The 26030-nt window shown below is 38.7% G+C and overlaps 1 protein-coding gene across 1 annotated transcript in view; it reads left to right on the top strand.

Annotated features, from left to right (window-relative positions):
• The window catches only part of LOC124553409, a 177848-nt gene that overhangs the window by 38791 nt on the left and 113027 nt on the right, over positions 1-26030 (top strand). Inside the window, exons 3-4 of the mRNA XM_047127274.1 lie at positions 4399-4491; positions 16945-16982. Of these exons, the coding sequence (XP_046983230.1) occupies positions 4399-4491; positions 16945-16982 (131 nt within the window). The remainder of the gene's footprint in view (positions 1-4398; positions 4492-16944; positions 16983-26030) is intronic.

Raw genomic sequence — 26030 nt, forward strand, 5'->3', positions numbered from 1 at the left:
ATAATGTGCAATCAGAAGAAGAAGAAAATACAGTAATGGACTCAAACATCCCAGAGCAAACAAACAAAGAACAACACGCACCAATTAAACAATCAGAGGAAAACGAAATCTTAAGGCAGCCACCAGAACAAGCACAAATAGAACACAAAGTGACAAAGATATTAGATATAGAAGAAAAATTTCAGCTAACATATATAGAATACAAAGACACAAATACAGACGTTAGACCATTCTTGCATAGACCACCAAATAACCCACAAGTCGAAACAACAATAAAAACTATCAACACAATCATACACAACAAAATAAATGAAAACACATCTATGGAAGAGTTACAACTACTGGTATATATAGGAGCACTCACTACACTAAATATACACACTAGGCAGAGATCAGAACCAACCAACACACAGAAGAAACCCACAAAACCAGCGTGGCAACACAGGCTACAGATCAAAATAGAAAAACTGAGAAAAGACATCGGACAGCTAACACAATTTTTAAGAAATGAAATCTCGGAAAAAAAACGAAAAAGGTTAGGTAAAATCTCACAACAAGAAGCGACAGAGCAATTAGACGAAAAGAAGCAGAAATTACAAGCATTCGCCAAACGACTCAGAAGATACAAAAAAAGTGAAAATAGAAGGAAACAAAACCAAACATTCAACACAAACCAAAAGAAATTTTACCAGACAATAGATAACACACACATTGAAATAAACAATCCACCAAACATAACAGACATCGAACACTTCTGGAGCAACATATGGTCAAACCCGGTACAACATAACAGGCATGCACGGTGGATACAAGCAGAAACACACACATACAAGACGATACCACAAATGCCTGAAGTGACAATTTTGCAACATGAAGTCACCCAAGCAATTAATCCTACTCACAATTGGAAAGCCCCTGGAAATGATAAAATAGCAAATTTCTGGTTAAAGAAGTTCACCTCAACACATTCACATCTAACTAAATTATTTAACAGTTACATTGCAGACCCATACACATTCCCTGATACACTTACACATGGAATAACTTATCTGAAACCTAAAGATCAAGCAGACACAGCGAACCCAGCTAAATATCGCCCCATAACATGCCTACCAACAACATACAAAATATTAACTTCAGTCATTAAACAGAAACTAGTGACACATACAACACAGAACAAAATTATAAATGAAGAACAAAAAGGCTGTTGCAAAGGAGCACGAGGATGTAAAGAGCAACTGATAATAGATGCAGAGGTGACATATCAAGCTAAAACTAAACAAAGGTCGCTACACTACGCATACATCGATTACCAAAAAGCTTTTGATAGTGTACCCCACTCATGGTTACTACAAATATTGGAAATATACAAAGTAGATCCTAAATTGATACAGTTCCTAAACATAGTAATGAAAAACTGGAAAACCACACTTAATATCCAAACAAATTCAAATAATATCACATCACAGCCAATACAGATTAAGCGTGGAATATACCCAGGAGATTCATTAAGTCCTTTCTGGTTCTTCCTTGCTCTGAACCCACTATCCAACATGCTAAATAATACAAATTATGGTTACAATATTACTGGAACATACCCACACAAAATCACACATTTGCTATACATGGATGATCTAAAACTACTGGCAGCAACAAATCAACAACTCAACCAATTACTAAAGATAACAGAAGTATTTAGCAATGATATAAATATGGCTTTTGGAACAGACAAATGTAAGAAAAATAGCATAGTCAAGGGAAAACACACTAAACAAGAAGATTACATATTGGATAACCACAGCGACTGCATAGAAGCGATGGAAAAAACAGATGCCTATAAATATCTAGGATACAGACAAAAAATAGGAATAGATGATAGAAATATTAAGGAAGAGCTAAAAGAAAAATATAGACAAAGACTAACAAAAATACTGAAAACAGAATTGACAGCAAGAAACAAGACAAAAGCTATAAATACCTATGCTATACCAATATTGACCTATTCATTTGGAGTAGTGAAATGGAGTAACACAGACCTAGAAGCACTCAATACACTTACACGATCACAATGCCACAAATATAGAATACATCACATACATTCAGCAACAGAAAGATTCACATTAAGCAGAAAGGAAGGAGGAAGGGGATTTATCGACATAAAAAACCTACATTATGGACAGGTAGACAATTTAAGAAAATTCTTTCTAGAACGAGCAGAAACTAGCAAAATACACAAAGCAATCACCCACATAAATACATCGGCTACACCACTACAATTTCATAACCACCTCTACAACCCTTTAGATCACATAACATCAACAGATACAAAGAAAGTAAATTGGAAAAAGAAAACACTACATGGCAAGCACCCGTATCATCTAACACAGCCACACATCGATCAAGACGCATCCAACACATGGCTAAGAAGAGGCAATATATACAGTGAGACAGAAGGATTCATGATTGCAATACAGGATCAAACAATAAACACCAGATATTACAGCAAGCATATTATTAAAGATCCCAATACCACAACAGATAAATGCAGACTTTGCAAACAACAAATAGAAACAGTAGATCACATCACAAGCTGATGTGCAACACTAGCAAATACAGAATACCCCAGAAGACATGACAACGTCGCAAAAATAATACATCAACAGCTTGCCTTACAACATAAACTTTTAAAACAACACGTTCCTACATACAAGTATACACCACAAAATGTACTGGAGAATGATGAATACAAATTATACTGGAACAGAACCATTATAACAGATAAAACAACGCCACATAACAAACCTGACATCATACTCACCAATAAAAAGAAGAAATTAACACAACTAATTGAAATATCCATACCCAATACAGCAAGTATACAGAAGAAAACAGGAGAAAAAATTGAAAAATACATCCAACTGGCTGAGGAAGTCAAGGACATGTGGCATCAGGATAAAGTTGACATCATACCAATTATACTTTCAACTACAGGAGTTATACCACGCAATATCCACCAGTACATCAATGCAATACAGCTACGTCCAAACTTATATATACAACTTCAGAAATCCGTAATTATTGATACATGTTCAATTACCCGAAAGTTCCTAAACGCAATGTAACATATACCGTACAGTTAAAAGGAAGTGACGCTTGATCAAGGTCCGCGTCACTTTCATTCCGAACCAGACCTAAGGTCTGAGAAAGGAAAGAATAATAATAATAATAATAATAATAATAATACACATGTGAATTAGGAACTGTAGAAGCGGTGTAGCTAATTTTGTTTTCTTATGACTGTGATAAAATTGGAGACATTTGAGCATATACAGATTCTCTGTGATGCTCATTCTTCCCAAACACTATATTCCAAAGTACATGGACCATCATTAGATGATTCTACAGTATTCTCTCTGTTGTGCGAAAATGGGAAAGGAAGCACATAGATAGCACAACAGTGTGTGGGACTGTTGATGATGTAGAAAGAAAATGGCATACTCCATAGTGAAAAGATGGTCATGGGCAAGAGCAAGAATAATAAAAAGAGAGAGAGAGAGAACGAACATGGTATGAGAGAAATTCACAAAAATAGTAAAGACCAGGAAATAGCAAATGTGGACCTGTTTCATTATCTCCTACAGCCATGGCAAAGCTCAAAGCTGAGGTGTGGGGACAATGATTATTCTCGTCTACAGTGCAACTAGAGCATCATCCAGAGAGCAGTGCTGAGAACAGACAAGAAGATTCTACCCTAAGAATAGTGCAAATTGCCATAGTGCAAGTGTGAATCTGATTTGCCAGCCTGGAAAAGTTTTGATGTGCTGATACATCTTACTGTGTGATAGAAAACAAAGGAGCGTTAGTACATTCAGAACCCTGTGAATAACCCGTTTGGCACTAATGTCTGGACAGAAAATTGTGCAGCAACATAACATTGTCAGAAAACTCTCATATGACTGAACACATTTGAGCTAGAGCTGTGTGTTCAGGAAAATGTGTTAACTTGATAAACCCAGGGAGCAATGGGCAGAGATGATGATTAAATATTGAGGACAAGCTGTGTTGATAGATGACTGGATAGAAGTAACAGAACAACAGTGTAAATACGAGCAAACTGTGAGGTCGTCATATGAAGGTAAGGGTCAAAAACCACATGAGGTGTGCTGCAAAGAGGAAAGAATGGTCTGTTTCACAATAAAGAACCTACTGCTTTTTAGCAGTGAGTTAAGTTGTCAGAATGTCTCTTGGTACAATAACTGTTTAGCATATTACATTTTTCAAAATTTTTGTGTCTAAATGGTAAGAATCATGAAAAATTGAATGATATTCATAAAAAGAAATACTGAGGATAATGTGTACACACGTGTATTAGCAGTTTTAATGGAGACTCTTTTTCAGTTTGTTGAATGTCCATTGGGGCTCTCTTGCTCAACAGATTTTACCAAGGAAGATCCTGAATTAAATTTGGAAGCGGATGGAACTGAGAATATAGTAAGCATTGACATTTAATTTTTGCATGCAGAGTAAGAAAAAAAATGTCTTCAGTAAACTGCTTAATGTAAAAGATACATTGTCGTGGAATAAGCACAGTTTGAGAGTTTTCTGGAACATAGTGCTATTAATAATTTCCCACTATATTTGTAAAATTCCACTTGGATTACCATCTATTATTTGCTGCTGTCTGTCTTGAATAGAATATGCACAAGACTTGTTACAACATTTATAATTAAATTTTGAGTGACCCTTCTTGATTTCAAACACTATTGTGTAATGCACATGTGAGATGGATGGATTAAACTCACATTTAGCGGAAACGTAAATTCCAGTAGCATAGATTGAAGTATTCCTCATCTCGATAACTTCTCATTAATGGAGTGCAGAAGAATACTTTGTGCTTTTTACTTTCTCAGTGAATCGTTGATATTTGAGTGTATCTGTCAAATATCTTAAATGGTGGGAAATTTACTTAATATGATATTTGTATGTGATAAATCACTCTTGATACATCTATACTGAAGTCCTGGCAGAGGCAAAAAAGGAAAATTATCTTCTTGGCTTGCCTCATGATGTTGTTACCGTCTTTGTGTGTGTGTGTGTGTGTGTGTGTGTGTGTGTGTGTGTGTGTGTGTGTGAGAGAGAGAGAGATCTGTGAATTTATAGTTGCTAAACTAAAAGCTATGGTATTAATGTTGCCTCTTCCATGTAAGAGAAAGCTGATATTGATAAACTTCACTCAGGAGCAAAACAGAACATCCCTCCCCAGGGTCTCATGGTTATTTCCCAAGTTCATGCATGGTGCACAGGGTTTCCAAAGCTATTGCAGCCTATTCTTCCTTCCTGGGCTGCATTTCCATCCATGTATCTCTCCCTGTCCTCACTCCTTCCCCTCTGTACTTCCTTCTGCTCATTATTTCTTACGTATGTTGACCTGGCTATCCACCTGGTTTCTTGTATTCAGGCTTTTGTTCCCCTTGACTTTTCCTTTCCATCCTTTGAAACCTTTGGGGGTTTGACCTCTATAAAATTTTCTCTCTAGTGTCAGCCATTTGGATCCATAGCGTCTACAGTGAGGATTCCCTGATACATTGTCAACATGCATAGCCAGTCCGTGTCGTGGGGCTGTTAAATACCCATCTGGGTGAGCCCCCGAACAAGGCATGGAACACACTGCTAACACCTGATACCTGAGCTGTTGATCCCCAATGTATGCTTAGGAGTGGTTGCTTGTCATTCTGGAGCATCAGAACTCCCTGCGATGCCACTGTGCCAGAGAGCCTATGCTATGGCTATGTGGTGTCCTTGCGGATAGCCACTGATTGGGGTGGGTGGTTTCGGGGCGGATGCTTTGCATAAAAAATGTATTAAGCTCAAAAAAACTGGCTGTCCTTGTATGGCCCTCTCTTCAGTTGGTAATAGAGCATTTACTGCTGCTGCTTATGACCTTGTGCCCTCCCCTTCCATGGCTTCATCCTGGGAGGGGCCAGGTTCACCAGCTTTGGATGAAACACTTGACCTGCTACATGGTCTGCACTAGGACTGAAGGGGACACATTCACTGACACCAAGACACAATTTTTTTGTGGAAAATATCAAAGACAAGTTTGGCAGAATTGAGTGCCTGCTAAGATTTGTTCAGGTTCATTGTTGATAAAAACTTTTTTATTTATTTTACACGTCTAGTACCATAGGACCAAATTGAGAAGCAAATCTCATAGGTCTTGTGATGTGTCAGTATATGAAATTACAACATAGAACTAATAACAGGTAAAACTAAATGTTTATGAACCCAAAAAAAAAGACAAGCCATAAGTTTAAGTAAACCCAATCAACAATATAACATATGAATCATGTTAATTTTTCAAGGGACGCCTCAGCAGAATAGGAGGAGAGGCCCATAAGGAAACTATTCAGTTAAGATTTAAAACTGCGTGGTTTACTGCTAAGATTTGGAACTGCGTGGTTTACTGCTAAGATTTTTGATTTCTTGTGGTAGCTTATTGAAATTGGATGTAGCGTTATACTTGCACCTTCCTGCACAAGGGTCAAGGAAGTGCAATCCAAATGCAGATTTGAATTTCTGCCTAGTATTAACTGAGTGGAACCCGCTAATTCTTGGGCATAAGCTGGTACTGTTTTTGTGCGCGCACACCAATGTTGAAATACTCAGACAAGTGAAAAGTGATCAATAAGATCTTTGTGTTTTTACACCACTTATTGCCCAAACTGCCAGATTCTGAGCCAGATCTGGAGAAGGTCAAGATTGCGTGTGGTGTGATGTGAAGTGAAGCTGTATGTTCCACCACCCATGAAGTGTTTTCAATGCTTTCATTTCGAGCATGTCCTCCCATTGTGTGGCGGACCCCCCCCCCCCCCCCCCCCCCGCCCCAATGTGGTGAATGTGGGTGCCCACTCCATGAAGGTAGTCCGTGTTCTGCTGCACTTGTATGTTGTCACTACAATCATTCTCCTACTCACCAGATTACCATGTTTATAAGAAGGAAAAAGATACAGGAGTATTAGTCCCTTGATCATTTACCATTTACCATGGCTTTGCAGAAATATGACAGTCTTCATCCTGTGTCAGTGGCATCTAACTTTGCCTCTGTTATGTCCTTTTCCCCTCATCTCCCCTCCCCTGTGGTTCCCACATCACCTCCAGGTGCTGCTCCCCCTCCTACTCTCAGAAAAGTGTCCTCCTCCTTTGGCACCTGCTGGTGAGGGTTGTCCCTCTTGCGACCCATGCCCTGACATCTGCCAGGCAGTAGGCCTGCTGCCATGACCCAGCTGCAGGACTGACAGTCCGTGCACCCCAGGGTTGCCTGCTCCCTCTCTGTTCTGTATCTTGCAGAAACACGCTCTCCATCTGTGCTTTGCCTTGAACAGTCTGAGAGAGAAGAGGAACATAAGTTGCAGGACAAAGTCCACCTGGTGCCCCCCAGAAGTGCCATCTCCATCGCAACCTGAGTCGGACCTCTTATTTATGGGTGTCACCCCGTTCTCATTAGTGATGGGTGGTGATCTGGTGGTTGATTGGCTCCAGTCCAATGTCCTCCCATTTAGATCCCCGTTCTGTGTTTGTTCAATGGAACTGTTATGAATACCACAGTCGCGTCCTGGCGTTGCAATCCCTTATTTCCATTTATTTGGCCGCTTGTGTAGTTCTCTGTGAATCTCATTCTACCTTCACTCACTCGCTCACTCACTCACTCACTCACTTACTCACTAACCCTTCATGGGTTCCATTCTTTCAGTTAGAATGGGGTTGGCCCTTTGAGGGTTTCTAGTCACATTTGTATGGGCTCAGCGGTCATGGTTTGCAATCTCTCTCCCCCTTCTGACAGGCAACGTACACCTGCGGCCCTAACTGCATTCCTTAAGTGACTCCACCCTGCCTTCCTCCTCCTTGGGGATTTTAATGCCCATCACTCTTTGTAGGGCAGTGCTTTTGTTACCAAATATGCAGCAACCGGTCGCAAAATCATGTTTTATTTATTCACGTTTGCAAATGGATTTAAACTGATAACAGCCATCATCGGTGCTTTCAACCAATATGTGCCTTGAATAGTAATACTGTCTTACGCATAGGTCAAACATTGACTTTGTTTGACCTCTGCTTAAGACAGTATTACTACTCAAGGCACATATTGGTTGAAAGTGCCGATGATGGCTGTTTATCAGTTGAAATCCATTTGCAAAAGTGAATAAATAAAACATGATTTTGCGACTGGTTGCTGCATATGTGCTAATTTTATGGTTTACGGTCGCTGCACGCCTTGGGAACCACATGGAGCACACCATTCATAAGTGCTTTTGTTGTCTAGTTGAGGCTCCATATTAACCAGTTTTTGGGGCCATGACCTGTTTTTTCTTAATGATGGTCCCCCTACTTACTTTAGTGCCATCTATGTTGTATTGTTCACTTTCCCCTCCCGTTCTTCCTTCTCTACACTGTTTGCACACAATGACCTTTGTGATAGTGAGCACTTCCTGTTGATTCTCTCATTCCCTCCCCATCTCCCAGTGATCAGGTTACTCAGTTGAGCTTTGCAATACTGACTGGCCTCTATATACATCCCAGTTTGTGTTTACATCTTCATTATGGGGTTTTATTGCTGAAGTCGTTAAGAATCTGTGTGATAAGAGAATTTGCACTACTGGCTTTGCCGTTCCATGCTCGATGGACCACATTTGCCATCAGCCAGTTCTGTGGTGCAGCACGATCATTGCCATTGCCATCTGTGACTGTAATGGCATTTCGCAACATCTCAAGTGGCATCTCTGCTCATCTTATTGCCTTTAACCCCCTAGTGGGGCACTGTTTTTTATAACATGAGTGGACACATGGCGTACTTTGTACAGAGGAAAAGAATGTTGTCTTTATATTACTGAGGCAAACGGGTATATAAAAATCACAGTTTAATCTTGCTGTAATTAAATGAAGATATTAAAAATAAACTTAAATTATACAAGTTAAAGCTCTGTTTAATTAAACAAACAGTAATAAAATAAACTTTCATTATATCGCTATGTTGCTGCATGCACGTGTAAACCCACAGTAATGACCTACTCTAAGCATTAAGCAGCATAGTAGCAACAGATCACAGCTAATTGCTTATTAGAGTGCTACTTATCTCTGAGAAGCTGCCTCATTGTGAAACTGAGCCACTAGCTTCAAATCTTGGACCTTTACTCGCATGGATCTTAAATTTTTCCTCACCTACCTTACTTTGTATTTTGCATTATTGCTGCTTATCAGGATGTATGACAGCACAAATTGTCACTGTGTTAGCTGAAGCAATAACAAGGGAATATGTACCAGATCACAGTTGTTTCAGAAGAATGGAATGCTACAAGACAGACAACGTTATTTGTGGTTTTTGCGCTTTATACATAGTTGTGCCAGCTCAAGGATTAAATATTTTTGCATCAAAGCTCCATTTATAAAATGGAGCAAGTGGGTGTGTTTGAAACCCATTGTTTCCTCTCTAGGTTCTTCTGCCCCTTCGTCACGGGTGTTGGCTACACTGTGCACCCTCAAAGGTTGTCTGAGACAGTCTTCTTTTTTGGGTCTTGCCCTTCGAGGTGGACTTTGTATGGATCCATCAGTTCTCGAGGGACACCTCATGACCCATTTTGTGACAGCATTGGTGTCAGCCTCCTATCCAAATGCCTTCTTCCTCCGGAAACAAGCTAATGCTTCCCACTTACGTTTTACCCCTTGTCAGGTGGAGTGCTGCTGTGAACCTTCTACTGAATGGGAAATTCTAATAGCCCTCTCTTCTTCCATAACCAATTGCTTCAGCAGCTCAATCCTCCATGATGATAGTATCTTCCCTAGGTGTTAACAGTATTTGACTAGAGGGCATTTTCCTCTCTCAATGGAAAGAGTATTGTGGTTCCTGTCCTTAAGCCTGGCAAGGATCCATTGTCCATTGGTAGTTATTGGCCCATCAGTCTGACCAGTGTCCCCTGCAAGTTACTTGAAGGGCTCAGTTAGGTCCTTGAATCTGTGGACCTCTCATCTCTCCACCAGTGCAGCTTTTGGGGCAGATGGTCTCAGATAGATCATCTGCTTGGATTGGAAACTGTAGTTCAGTGGGCCTTTTCTCAGCACTGCAGTCTTGTTGCAGTTTTTTTTTTATCATTATAAGGTGTATGACAGTTTCACACTCACACATATATCTCACACTCCATGAATGTGGTCTTCAGCGCCCCCTCCTGATTTTTATTTACCAGTTCCTCTCCCACCAGTCGTTAAGAGTTTGGGTTTGACTCTGTTCTCAGTGCTCCACAGACCCAGGAGAATGGTGGTCTCTAGGGCTCTGTATTAAGTGCACCTCTTTTTTTGTATACTTCATTCTGTCTTCAATGTGTTGCTATGTTTCTAGGTCTTTGCATACTTCCCTAAACCCTCTGGGTTTTTGTTTCAAATTTTTGGAGATCCTTTACAATTTTTCTTGTCAGTATAGTAGGACTCATTCCTTGAATGTGCACATAGTATGTTAGTCGTCTTTTCCTAATTTTGTCTGAAATTCTTTCTGTATGATTGTATAATGTTACCTCGTAATTTCAATGTTTATACTGTTGTTATATTTGCCAATACCTTTCTTTTTCTGATTTCTTAATTATTTTTTTATTGTTCCTAAAATTAGTGTTTCTGATGCGTATGCGCATTCTGGCCAAATAACAGCTTTGTAGTGTTGTCTTCTACAGTTATAGAGAATGAATATTTTATTTTAAACATTTAGTATTAAGTGAAATGCAATGTCCATCTTTCATAATTTTGCTCTGATGGCTTCTTTTTGTGCCCCATTTGGCTAGGTGACTTCTCCTTGATAGTCAAATTTGTATTCTTTTGATATTCCCATACTTAGTGCACAATTTGGATTTTGCCATCTTGTATTTTTTCCCCTTTTTCTACACTACAAAAATTGCTGAATGATATACAAAAATTAAATAGTTGCCTTTGAGATCATCCATTTTCCAACCAAGTGGTATTCAAATTTTTGTATTTGGTCTGACAAATACATTTTGTATTCACTGATCACTTTTCAAGTACACACATGAACATGAATGTAGTCCATCACCTCATCTAATGCCTAGCCTAAGCTCAACTTAGTGTGGAATTTCTTCTATGAATTTTACTGTAGATTTTGTGACTGTTAGTGTTTCTTTGAACAGCTCTTGAGTTTTCTCAGGTATTTCAAAATCTTATTAATTTTGAATAATATTGGTATTTTAGCAGTCATAAGCCTTTTTAAAATTTGCGACTAGACATCAGTATTGTTGATCTCTTTTCATTCTTTATTGCATTAGTATCTTCAGATTATTATTTTCATGTACAAATGGCCATCCTCACATAAACCCTCTGTGGTGCCTCTTGTATTTTAGAAATTTTACTGTTACTCTATTTCCTCCTAGTGCTTTAAATTTCTTTGTGAAACTAAAAATTTTTAATTTGGAATATGGGGTGTTTCTTGGATTACTTTAGGTTTGCTAAATTCTAGTATGTCTTTTAATTCCTCAGAGTTTAGTAAGTTATAAAAATATTTGGCAAAATTTTGCAGTTCTGTGTTGTTCACAGCAATGTTATCTGCTTCATTCCTAGAATGTAGAGCCCTTGGCTGAGATTTTGCTAATTTCTTGTTAAATAATTGATGAAAGATTCAACCTCTTTTCTTTGAAGTACTGATCAATCAAATGCAATTGCCATTTCTCATACTATCTCTCTTAGCATTTTAGTTAATTTTGTTTGTTTCCCTTTTGATGTTGCTATATGCTTCAGTATTTTCAAGTATAACATTTTACCAGGCCTGTAGCCATAATTTAGCGGCTTGGTCACACTCCATTCTCGACAACTGGTGTTTCATTATTATTACTATTTCTTTACTTTCTCAGACGTTAAGTCTGGTTAAAAATGGGACGTGACGCGGACCTTGATCAAGCGTCACTTCCTTTTAACTGTACGGTATATGTTATATTGCATTTAGGAACTTTCGGGTAATTGAACATGTATCAATAATTACGGATTTCTGTAATTGTATATATAAGTTTGGATGTAGCTGTATTGTATTGATGTAATGGTGGATATTGTGTGGTATGACTCCTGTAGTTGATAGTATGATTGGTATGATGTCAACTTTATTCTGATGCCACATGTCCTTGACTTCCTCAGCCAGTTGGATGTATTTTTCAATTTTTTCTCCTGTTTTCTTTTGTATATTTGTTGTATTGGGTATGGATATTTCGATTAGTTGTGTTAATTTCTTCTTTTTATTGGTGAGTATGATGTCAGGTTTGTTATGTGGTGTTGTTTTATCTGTTATAATGGTTCTGTTCCAGTATAATTTGTATTCATCATTCTCCAGTACATTTTGTGGTGCATACTTGTATGTGGGAACATGTTGTTTTATTAGTTCATGTTGTATGGCGAGTTGTTGATGTATTATTTTTGCTACATTGTCATGTCTTCTGGGGTATTCTGTATTTGCTAGTATTGTACATCTGCTTGTTATGTGATCTACTGTTTCTATTTGTTGTTTGCAAAGTCTGCATTTATCTGTTGTGGTATTGGGATCTTTAATAATATGCTTGCTGTAATATCTGGTGTTTATTGTTTGATCCTGTATTGCAATCATGAATCCTTCCGTCTCACTGTATATATTGCCTTTTCTTAGCCATGTGTTGGATGCGTCGTGATCGATGTGTGGCTGTGTTAGATGATACGGGTGCTTGCCATGAAGTGTTTTCTTTTTCCAATTTACTTTCTTCGTATCTGCTGATGTTACATGATCTAAAGGGTTGTAAAGGTGGTTATGAAATTGCAGTGGTGTAGCCGATGTATTTATATGAGTGATTGCTTTGTGTATTTTGCTAGTTTCTGCTCGTTCTGTAAAGAATTTTCTTAAATTGTCTACCTGTCCATAATGTAGGTTTTTTATGTCGATGAATCCCCGTCCTCCTTCCTTTCTGCTTAATGTGAATCTTTCTGTTGCTGAATGTATGTGATGTATTCTATATTTGTGGCATTGTGAACGTGTAAGTGTATTGAGTGCTTCTAGGTCTGTGTTACTCCATTTCACTACTCCAAATGAGTAGGTCAATATTGGTATAGCATAGGTATTTATAGCTTTTGTCTTGTTTCTTGCTGTCAATTCTGTTTTCAGTATTTTTGTTAGCCTTTGTCTATATTTTTCTTTTAGCTCTTCCTTAATATTTCTATCATCTATTCCTATTTTTTGTCTGTATCCTAGATATTTATAGGCATCTGTTTTTTCCATCGCTTCTATGGAGTCACTGTGGTTATTCAATATGTAATCTTCTTGTTTAGTGTGTTTTCCCTTGACTATGCAATTTTTCTTACATTTGTCTGCTCCAAAAGCCATATTTATATCATTGCTGAATACTTCTGTTATCTTTAGTAATTGGTTGAGTTGTTGATTGGTTGCTGCCAGTAGTTTTAGATCATCCATATATAGCAAATGTGTGATTTTGTGTGGGTATGTTCCAGTAATATTATATCCATAATTTGTATTATTTAGCATGTTGGATAGTGGGTTCAGAGCAAGAGAGAACCAGAAAGGACTTAATGAGTCTCCTTGGTATATTCCACGCTTAATCTGTATTGGCTGTGATGTGATGTTATCTGAATTTGTTTGAATATTGAGTGTGGTTTTCCAGTTTTTCATTACTATGTTTAGGAACTGTATCAATTTAGGATCTACTTTGTATATTTCCAATATCTGTAGTAACCATGAGTGGAGTACACTATCAAAGGCTTTTTGGTAATCAATGTATGCGTCGTGTAGCGACCTTTGTTTAGTTTTAGCTTGATATGTCACCTCTGTATCTATTATCAGTTGCTCTTTACATCCTCGTGCTCCTTTGCAGCAGCCTTTTTGTTCATCATTTATAATTTTGTTCTGTGTTGTATGTGTCATTAATTTCTGTTTAATGACTGAAGTTAATATTTTGTAGATTGTTGGTAGGCATGTTATGGGGCGATATTTAGCTGGGTTTGCTGTGTCTGCTTGATCTTTAGGTTTCAGATAGGTTATTCCATGTGCAAGTGTATCAGGGAATGTGTATGGGTCTGCAATGTAACTGTTAAATAATTTAGTTAGATGTGAATGTGTTGAGGTGAACTTCTTTAGCCAGTAATTTGCTATTTTATCATTTCCAGGGGATTTCCAATTGTGTGTAGAATTAATTACTCGGGTGACTTCATGTAGCAAAATTATCACTTCAGGCATTTGTGGTATCATCTTGTATGTGTCTGTTTCTGCTTGTATCCACCGTGCATGCCTGTTATGTTGTACCGGGTTTGACCATATGTTGCTCCAGAAGTGTTCCATGTCTGTTATGTTTGGTGGATTGTCTGTTTTAATGTGTGTGTTATCTATTGTTTGGTAAAATCTCTTTTGGTTTGTGTTGAATGTTTGGTTTTGTTTCCTTCTATTTTCACTTTTTTTGTATCTTCTAAGTCGTTTGGCCAATGCTTGTAATTTCTGCTTCTTTTCATCTAATTGCTCTATTGCTTCTTGTTGTGAGATTTTACCTAACCTTTTTCGTTTTTTGTCTGATATTTCATTTCTTATAAATTGTGTTAGCTGTCCGATGTCTTTTCTCAGTTTTTCTATTCTGATCTGTAGCCTGTGTTGCCATGCTGGTTTTGTGGGTTTCTTCTGTGTGTTGGTTTGTTCTGATCTCTGCCTAGTGTGTATATTTAGTGTAGTGAGTGCTCCTATATAAACTAGTAGTTGTAACTCTTCCATAGTTGTATTTTCATTTATTTTGTTGTGTATGATTGTGTTGATAGTTTTTATTGTTGTTTCGACTTGTGGGTTATTTGGCGGTCTATGCAAGAATGGTCTGATGTCTGTATTTGTGTCTTTGTATTCTATATATGTCAGCTGAAATTTCTCTTCTATATCTAACACGTGTGTCTCTTCGTGTTCTATTTGTGCTTGTTCTGGTGGCTGTCTTAAGATTTCGTTTTCCTCTGATTGTTTAATTGATGCGTGTTGGTCTTTGTTTGTTTGCTCTGGGATGTTTGAGTCCATTACTGTATTTTCTTCTTCTTCTTCTGATTGCACATTATTTTGTTCCAGTATTTGTTGTACTTGTTGTTTGATGTTTTCTAATTCTGACTGGGGTATCCTGTTATTTTTTATTATTACACGGATCTGATCAGCTAGTCGTTGTTCTGTTAAAAATTTTAATTCCGGGTATCTGGTAATAAATGTTGTGTATACTTGTGATCTGTATCCAGTTGTGTTGGTTCCTAGGTTTGTTGCTTGGTAATAACAGAACATGAGGTGTCGATTAACTTCATCTGACCATCTCATCCTCTGTCTTTGTTTTCCTTCTAGGGTGGTTGCAGGAAGCATATCCTGCAAAACACCTCTATTTGGATTTAAATCATTTTCCAGTTGGCTAGCAGTGTTGTTACCATTGTGGGCGGGCATAGGGTTCAAGCGTCGTCCCCGACCATGACGGCGCTTGTCCGAGGCTTCTTTAGTTCTGTCCTGAACCAAGTAATCACACTAAAAGGGGGGTTAGCCCTATTAGTGGTTTGTTCTTTTCGTCGCCTTTTACGACTGGCAGAACATACCGGAGGCCTATTCTTTTCCCGGGCCTCCACGGGGTTTATTACTACTACTATTATTATTATTATTATTATTATTATTATTATCACTGGAATCATTTCAGCTCCTCTTACTTCTTCCCAATTTCGTGAATTATTATTTTCAGGCTCCACATTAATACAGTATTTTATCTTTTAAAATTTAATGGGCCAAATATTCAAATCTTTTCGAATTATGTTTTCACATGTTCTGGCCAGAAATTGTAATTTTAGTATTGGGGTAGTGCTAGTTTCTACATTGGTCCATTTCTGACTCTTATACTCTGAAATGTTTTGGAATTTTTCTGTTACTACCATGTAATCTATCTGAAAATATCTTGATGTTCGCATGTTGAGTATGTGTAATAGTATAGGAGTCCTCATCTATATGGCTATAAAATTAACAGTTTCTATAAAATTCATGTGATGGTGCACCTCTCTCTCTCTCTCTCTCTCTCTCTCTCTCTCTCTCTGTGTGTGTGTGTGTGTGTGTGTGTGTGTGTGTGTGTGTGTGTGTGTGTGTGTGTGGTTTTACTTTGTTAGAATTGTTCATGTTATTTGTAGGTGTATGTACATTAAAGTTTGTGTGCCTCCCATTTACACATTGATTTGTGAAGAGTGAGCGTTTCTAAATGCAGTGCCTGGGTGTGGCATAGATTTCATGATTTTCTTTCCTGTTTTCCCATTGAACAGTCTACAACTATCTGAATGTGGTATTTCCTTATCTGAAAATCTGATATTTTGTCACGCAAACATTTCAGTTTGTAATAAACTGCCCCCTAGTAGCTTCAGTTATCAACATTTTTTAATGCTTGTGTGTTAATCATTCCAAGTCTGTACTTTATTTTGTGTTTGAATTTTTTTTGTTGCGTTTAGAAGAAACACCAACTCTCCTGTTTACCAAACCCCAATCCATCAGCTGGGATGCTGTATTCGCCTTGGAGTGAAATACAGTTTTATAATTGAGGAAAAAAAAAATAAAACTTTCATGTGAGGCATGCATGTGTGATAGATGATATATTCTTTTGGTCACTTTTCTTTTAGAAGTATCAAGTAGGAAATGTGGCTACAACACAACCACTGGCTTTTACAGCTGAACACAGCATTAAAATGAGGGTTGAAATGAAGTGTTAATTCTTACTTACATTATTGGTTTCAACAACTTGCTCCATTTCTGTTGCATACCTTGTGTAATGCTATTTGCAAGCATTACAAACAGCACCGTTTGGAACAATCAGATGTTAGTGGTTGTTTATAGAATGTTATTTACTTACTGTTACATTACTTTTTGATTACTAGTAATTTTGCGACTTATTTCAGGTGGCAACCTCAACAAGATATGAATCCAATAGTAGAAGGTAAGTTTTTATAATTAACTTCAGAATTTTGTGAGCAGTGTAAATTTTCATGTACTCCATGTGAAAGTGCTTGAAATTTGAAATGAACATGCAAAATTGGTCATCACACAAGAAATTAATCTGGATTACATCTGGTCCCACTGAAAATCTGTATAATCTGGAAATGTCCTGTTAAATGCAAAAACTCTTAATATAAACAACACCACCCTTGTATTTGGGCACTAACAAGAGGCTCTATAGTTACTGTAGTCTACTTAAGTTTATTTAGTGAAATAGTGTGTCAGTTTTTTTGTTTCAAACTTAATTGAGAGCAGCATAATGTAGTAGCGGTTTCCAGCTGACATTTTATGTAAATCATGTCTTACTAGGTAGCATTCAATTAAAAAAAGCCCAGATTCTCGTGCAATATGAATTTGGTCAGATGTTGTGTTTTTGGAGGAAATAACTTCTTCAAAGAATTTTTTAAAAAAGTTTTCTAGGGTTGCTATATAACCCAGAAGACTTTCACCAGTCACTGAAGGGTGTGGTATCCCATGATGAGCTCTCCATTTTTCCAACCAGCCTTGGACAACTGTAAAGTTAGGATCACCATTGGTAGCTTACTGCTAAGAAAATTTTATATGGTTCACATAAATTTGTGTGTTTCCACATCCAAGTGTTGCGGACAAATCACTTGCATTTATATTTTTTGGGCTGTGCTTGTATTTTGAGATCTGTTGCTCATGCCAGTAACTATTTTAATTTAACAAAAGGCTATAGATGCACTGGAGGGTTCAGTGCAGTTAACAACAGTATGAACTTACTATTAACTTTTATTTCACAGCCAAAAATCACTACCGTGGAATAGTATTGTACTTGTTGCCTTCTGCGGTGTGCTGCGAAAACAGCTGGACAGGAAGCGAGATTCTTACTGAACTGTTTGTGGACAACTGTTGTGATGTTCCAAGTGATTCAGATGATGGTGCTGGTACTCATAGTGGAAGTGGAAGTGAAGAATTAAACATGGCTATAATGAACCAAAGTGAGATAATTGTGAACGACTTAGATGATGAAGCTTCTGACAGTGAAAGTTGGTTGAAGGAGGACAATATCATTATTTTACAAGCATTTGGAGGAAATCTAGGTGTAAAAACCCATCCCACTGATATCAATAGGACCATAAAGAGAGCATAATTATTTCTAGGGGATTAATTGTTCGATCAGTTGTCGACATAATGACACAAAACAAAAACCATTATAAAGAATCTCCCAGATCTATGAATATCATTGCTGTTGAATGGAAAAAATATGTGAATGATTGTCTTGATGGGACAAATAAAATAAAATATTTGATGGACTGTTGGTCAACAGATCCTCTAATAGAGAGACCGATTTTTGGCATGCTAATGAGCTGAAATGGATTTGAGCAGGTGTGGAAATCGTGGCATTTTAGTGACAATACGTTACAGAGTGTTCAGGAAAACAGGACTCCACAAAATTGAACCTGTGCTAAAGCACCTCCTAGATAAATTTCAGACAATATACAAATCTGAACAGGAGCTTTCTCTTGATGAAGCAAAGTTACCATGGAGAGGGTGGCTTCATTTACAGACATAAAATCCTGGAAAACTTACAAGGTTTGTTTGTTTGTATGATTTGCGAAAGTGTAAATGGTTATATTTCCAATCTAGAAATATACACTGGAGAAAGAAAAAAAAAAGCTTAAATACACTAGTGTCTCTGTACTTTCTCCTCACCTTGGCATGTGGCATCACATTTATGAAGACAATTATAACAACAGTACAGCTATAGCCAAAACACTTCTAGGAAGTAAAAAGTGTTTGTGTTACAATACAAATCAATAGAGCTCTCTCTCTCAGTGTTTACAAACAGAAGCCAGATCTCTAAACAAAGGTGATACTACATTTTGAAGACAAGGTGACATTTTGTTGCAGACCTGGGACCGGACCGCAGCGACGCACGGATGCACGCCAAGACCATAGGATCCTACGCAGTGCCGTAGGGGACCGCACCGCCACTTCCCAGCAAATTAGGGACACTGTTGCTCCTGGGGTATCGGCGAGGACCGTTCGCAACCGTCTCCATGAAGCTGGGCTACGGTCCCGCACACCGTTAGGCCGTCTTCCACTCACGCCCCAACATCGTGCAGCCCGCCTCCAGTGGTGTTGCGACAGGCGTGAATGGAGGGACGAATGGAGACATGTCGTCCTCAGCGATGAGAGTCGCTTCTGCCTTGGTGCCAATGATGGTCGTATGCGTGTTTGGCGCTGTGCAGGTGAGCGCCACAATCAGGACTGCATACGACCGAGGCACACAGGGCCAACACCCGGCATCATAGTGTGGGGAGCGATCTCCTACACTGGCCGTACACCACTGGTGATCGTCGAGGGGACACTGAATAGTGCACGGTACATCCAAACCGTCATCGAACCCATCGTTCTACCATTCCTAGACCGGCAAGGGAACTTGCTGTTCCAACAGGACAATGCACGTCCGCATGTATCCCGTGCCACCCAACGTGCTCTAGAAGGTGTAAGGCAACTACCCTGGCCAGCAAGATCTCCGGATCTGTCCCCCATTGGGCATGTTTGGGACTGGATGAAGCGTCGTCTCACGCGGTCTGCACGTCCAGCACGAACGCTGGTCCAACTGAGGCGCCAGGTGGAAATGGCATGGCAAGCCGTTCCACAGGACTACATCCAGCATCTCTACGATCGTCTCCATGGGAGAATAGCAGCCTGCATTGCTGCGAAAGGTGGATATACACTGTACTAGTGCCGACATTGTGCATGCTCTGTTGCCTGTGTCTATGTGCCTGTGGTTCTGTCAGTGTGATCATGTGATGCATCTGACCCCAGGAATGTGTCAATAAAGTTTCCCCTTCCTGGGACAATGAATTCACGGTGTTCTTATTTCAATTTCCAGGAGTGTGTTTTGTTTGGTTCTGCCAACTTTTTGTTCATCAGAGAGATCACTTTCCTTTCCTTTGCTTTGAAGCCATTTCACTTGCACACACTCAAAGTATGGAAAGAAAAGAACAATACTGGTACAGCTTTTTACCACTGTAGGGAACAGATCCACACGGGCTGTACTAACAGGAGCTGGAAGCGAGGGACTAGTGATTTCTCGAATTAAAAAAGGAAGAGGGAACAAAAATGAATCTGTTTACCCAGAAATCCAGATTAATTAGGGATGGATAAGTGAGGTTCATGTGTGTTCTTAATAAGCAACAATATTGCAGGGCATTATTGTCGATAATACATTCCGTAGAACGGCTATTATGTGGTAGTGTTCCTTAATAAAAAGAGTGAACTTCTAATATCAGCAGAGGAAAATAAATGTGCAGATGGAACGACAACAGTTGTGTTTACTAGAACTTCACATGAAAATCCCTGATATTCAACAGTTTGAGCTTGAGGGTTACAAGCCTATGTCATCCTACTGTACAACCAGTAAAACAAGAGGGTGAGTGATGATGGATGAAAAAATGGGAGCGAAGTCCCAGCTCCCACAGTTTGATGAATCTACCATTGAATAGCTCATTGAATACTGTGCCACAAAGGTGGAGCAGGAAACACACGAGCTTATAGTACTGCCAGTGTACAGGACACCAACAAGAAATATCTTACTTTTTGTAAAGCAGTTGGAGACACATTCTGCAAGATCATAAAGACTTAAATGGTAATTGATAGTGTTTAGGAACTGTAATGTTATTTTTTTTTTTAGGTTAGGACTAACAACGGAAACCTGAACTCCCTGAAAAACCTGCCAAAGAATTATTTGAGATGCAGCATCCTTCACTAATTCAGTAGGAAAACAATGCCCTGTGTTTTATGTGACCATGAAACTCTAGTTTCTACAGACTAGTTATGCTAAGATCATTGGAGAAATATATTTTTATTACAGAATTGTAAGCAACAATTCTTTTGCCATAACTAGAGAGAAATTACAGGATGAGAGTTGTGAGGCAGATGATGCGGATGGAAAATGAAACTTTTGTGAAACTACATTTCTAGTCTTCTCTTCCCATAAAAAACATAAAACTGAACAAAGCAAGGACAAGGGGTAAATAAATCCTGGTATTCAAGAACCTTGTGTGAGGGGGATTCACCTAATTCAGAAGACAAGTTTTTGTGCATACACAAAGTAGTAGTTTGCTACACTGATTCTAGTGCCCCATTAAATCTTTACTAGTGCTTATTCTCTGTATTGGCTAAAGATGTATCTTTATAGCACAAGATATTTTAATCCCAGATGTCAGCTGCTCCTTCACATGGTGTGAATTGTAATTTCCCCTGACCAGTTATGAAGGAAGACTGAATTTATAATTTTTCAGAAACATTTATAGGAAATAATTTTTTTCATTTAGTGTGCATTTTGGTGCATATTAACCGATTGTTCAACTAGTAAATTCTTGCACGCCAGTGTAACTGCTACGTCTAAGTCCATGTCCATTCTCTGCAAATTACCATGAAGTGCAAATTCAGTATCCTCTATTAGACTTAACTTAATACGTGTCCAACACACCTGAGCAGTATTATACGATGGGGCACACAAGCATTTTGTAATGATCATCTGGCTCCCCAGTATCTTAGTAATGAACTAGTCTGCCATCTGTTTTACCTATGACTGAGCCAATGTATTTTGTATTGAAGTTATTTATATCAGTTGGCTCTTTGTTGTAGTCATAGGATACTAAGCTTTTTCTTTTCATGAACTGCACTACCTTACATCAGAATATTTAAAGCAAGGTGCCGTTCTTTATACTACTTCAAAATTTTATCAAGTTGGAATTTGATACATCCTTCCAATCTCTCCATGTGCAGAGCTGGTAGGTATACATACTTGTACTGTTTGGGATGATTTTGGCTTTGTGTATATCTTGGCATTGATACTGCATTCACTACACTGTTCAGAAGAGTTTCACATTCCTATATTCCTATTTAGTAGTGGTCACCCCTATTTCAGTTTGTGTTGATAACCCTGTGCTCATGTGACCAGACATTCTGTGCTTTCTCCCACTGCACTTCACTAATTCCCATCATATCTAACTTCAAACCATCCATTTCTGTATTGATGACAAACCTATATGCTCGGTTAAGGTATTTGTCATTGCACACACTGAACTGTTGCCTTATTTGTTTTCTTTCCCTTCCCCCCCCCCCCCCCCCCCTCCCTCCTTCCTTCCTGTTGACTGTAACCTACAGATTGGTTCCTGCCCAAAGACTTGAGTGGGACACTTTTTTACTCTTCAGAAATATTTCACCTGACAGGTTGTCATCGTCACTAAAACCATACAGCAGAGGTGCATATCCTCAGGTAATGACTGTAGTTTCCCCCTTGCTTATAGCCATTCATAGTAACAACATAGCAAGGTCATGTAAGCTAATAGTACAAGGCCATATTATTCAATCACCCAAACTACAGTTCCTCCAACTACTGGAAAGGTTGCTTGTGCTGTCCCCTGATATTCTTCCATTGCAGCTGGACATACATTGTGGCTGTGTGTTTCATTGAGGCATGCAAGCCACTCTCTTTGACAAGGTCAGTAGTTCATGTGGAAAGAGGGGCATGAAGTAGTCAAAGAATTTGGAGGAAAATGAAATATTGTTGTGGAGATTGTGGTTGCTTTTTTAATTATGCACTTAATATCACACCAGTCTGGACCTCAGTAACTGTACACTTAACATAGTGTGTCACTACATAATAAACTAAATAAATGTATGGTTTCTTGTCAGTTCTGGAAACTTGCAACAAGAATTGGGTGATGGCTGGTAGAAAGGAGTTGGCATATAATTGAGAAAAAATAAGAATAACAAAAATGGTAAACTGTTTTGATTACCATGCCAAAATGATCTTTGCAAGAGGTATCAACATCAGTAATATGTATTGGCATTCCAGCATCTCAAGAAGTCAGGCTGCTGAATGCTTTAGGTAGTGAGTAGAACCATGTAAGTAGCGTCTGTTGTAGCTTGATATCTTCATTTAATCCAACTAAAAGCTTATCATGGTTACTTACACTTGTAGGCTTCTGTTGGGGACTTTTTCACAACTTCAATGCAAAAGAAAGTCACTGATGTGAATAGCACACACAGCAAACTGGACAATATTTTACTATATGAAGATTTTAGAATTTACTTACAGCACTCTGGACTATGAATGTTGTGAGTTACACTCCCCAAACTGCAGGAGCAGTTATCCTACTGTAGAATTAAATGTTTCAGTCCACAGTAGGCACCCTGTGTTCAGCTTCACAACACTTCTGATGTTGGTCATCTATGGAAAACAGACTTATTTTGAGTCAATGGAGCATTTATGCATTGATCTTTCAGCCACAACAACATTCTACAACCTTTTATTTGTTGTTCAGCTAGCTCATCAAATGCCTGAGAAGCAATGAAGAATTAATTGTTGTTGTGATAGAGCACCAAAGGTGCTGTATTAGGCAGGGGTAATACTAAACACTGTGGGCATAGATCAGAGATGGTAGAGACAGTGCTACATTAAACCTAGATATCAATTTCTCAGGAACATCAATCACAAATGTGTTACATAAAGAATTGCACTTCCTTCCTATGAGATTTGGATTATACACTCTCATAAGTCAAATACACCCCATCATTCTGGAAATGACCATGAGTAGCAGTGATGTTGAAGGAACTTGAAGATGCCAAATAAATCTTCCTGGCTCTTGAAATAAAAACTGACTAGAAACCTAGGTGCTTCATGCATTAATACACTCTTGTTTCCCCTTATGTGAGGAAGGATTGAATATTCCACAGGTGATAGCAAAATAACACGAAAAGTCGGGTCATCTTGTGCCTCACCTGTGCTGTAGAACCCAGGAAATTGTTCACCAACTTCCTGCCTGGATTCAAAATGTTTCACTCCAGCCTGAACAATGTAACACCTGGAACACACTAACTTCCTCTGTGCTGGTAATACCTTGTAGTGTTGTATATGTAATTGTGATTGTGTTTCTCTCAGTGAAAAGTAATTATGAAAGCATGAGGTTTTTTAGCCACCTCTAACATGGGTTCAGTATGCACCTACACTGTATAACATGGCCTATCTGGAAGGTGGCGCATAAGAAATTTCACATGTAGGCCATAGATAGGTGTATTTTTTAAACACACAGTACGAAAATGTGTGCGATACAATATTTTCCATTAACATGGTGACTGGTGATTTCAGATAGGAGTCCATTTTATTGTGATTTCTTGTTAAAGAATGATTTGTTGTATGTGGCATCCACAACACAATGTAAATCTATTCCAAGCAATTAATATTATTAACCATTTTGATGACTAATTGTAAACAGGTTGATTAATCAATAGAAAATATATTTAACCAGATGTATAGGTTAAATAGTTTCAAGTGGATGTATAAGTATAACACCATGGATGATACGTACTCACTAAAACAAACAAAAAGCCACTTACAGAGCACAATTTAACATTGACTCTCTCTCCTTTTGTGTTACCTTTTATCTGTTAGTATTATTCATTTGTAGAAACTGTTGTGTATGAACTGGAGGCTATTACCGTGATAGATGAACAGCAAAAAAGTAATGATATAATACTAAGCATATTCATTATATCTTGTACACAAATCTGAGGTACCTCAACCTTCTGACCAGGTTGTATCTTGAGCCAAGTAACAGCCATTGTCTTGGTATTACTGGCCTCTTTGGCACTTCGCTGTCTGTCCAAACCTGTGTAATTATTCCAGTGTTTTGTGGTGCTTTCTTGCAGTACAGCATAATCAGACATGTTTTGGCACACTATTCTCAAAACAAGTGATTGTTATGATTATATTTGTCAACAATTTGAAACTTTGGCAGCAGCTATGTGTATTATGAAAATAGGAGAACTACTTTTGTGTATACTTGACATCACTCGAGTATGGGGGCAATCTGTACCAAAATGAAATACAGAAATAAAATCTTTGACACCCAAGATGACTAACAACAATTTTATTTTTGATGACTTGTTTCAGCAAATTTATGTTGCCATCATCAGATGTGTAAATGTGCACCCCACAGCACTTGGCAGGCACATACAGTCACCAATTCAAGTGCTAGCCAAGTCTGACAGTCCTTCACTTTGCTAATGTGATTGCAACTGGTGTCACCACTGGAGCAAAGCTGTTGAAATATATGCAACATACCTTGTGCAAATACCCCTCAATACATCTCCATCATGTTGTTGTTGTTGTTGTTGTTGTTGTTGTTGTGGTCTTCAGTCCTGAGACTGGTTTGATGCAGCTCTCCATGCTACTCTATCCTGTGCAAGCTTCTTCATCTCCCAGTACCTACTGCAACCTACATCCTTCTGAATCTGCTTAGTGTATTCATCTCTTGGTCTCCCTCTACGATTTTTACCCTCCACGCTGCCATCCAATACTAAATTGGTGATCCCTTGATGCCTCAGGACATGTCCTACCAACCGATCCCTTCTTCTGGTCAAGTTGTGCCACAAACTCCTCTTCTCCCCAATTCCGGAGGGCTGAACGGAAAGCCTCTCCAGTTTGTCTGACGAACCGGTTTCAGGCTCTGTCTCAGGCTGATACTGATCTTCGGCCTGACATGGCTGCTTGTCCTGTTCCAGAGGTTGCCCCTCAGTCTGCAAGATCCGGGCAGTCGCAGAGGGTGGGCTTACTGGTAGTTGGGAGCTCCAACGTCAGGCGCGTAATGGGGCCCCTTAGGGAAATGGCAGCAAGAGAGGGGAAGAAAACCAATGTGCACTCCGTGTGCATACCGGGGGGAGTCATTCCAGATGTGGAAAGGGTCCTTCCGGATGCCATGAAGGGTACAGGGTGCACCCATCTGCAGGTGCTCGAAACAGATCAAAACGAAAATTTCTGTTCCGACACTGACAATGTTGAGTGTTTATGGAAAAAGTTCAAGGCAATCGTAAAATGCGTTTTAGACAGGTACGTGCCGAGTAAAACTGTGAGGGACGGGAAAAACCCACCGTGGTACAACAACAATGTTAGGAAACTACTACGAAAGCAAAGAGAGCTCCACTCCAAGTTTAAACGCAGCCA

Source organism: Schistocerca americana, chromosome 11 (genome assembly GCF_021461395.2).
Source record: "Schistocerca americana isolate TAMUIC-IGC-003095 chromosome 11, iqSchAmer2.1, whole genome shotgun sequence".
Taxonomy (NCBI): domain Eukaryota; kingdom Metazoa; phylum Arthropoda; class Insecta; order Orthoptera; family Acrididae; genus Schistocerca; species Schistocerca americana.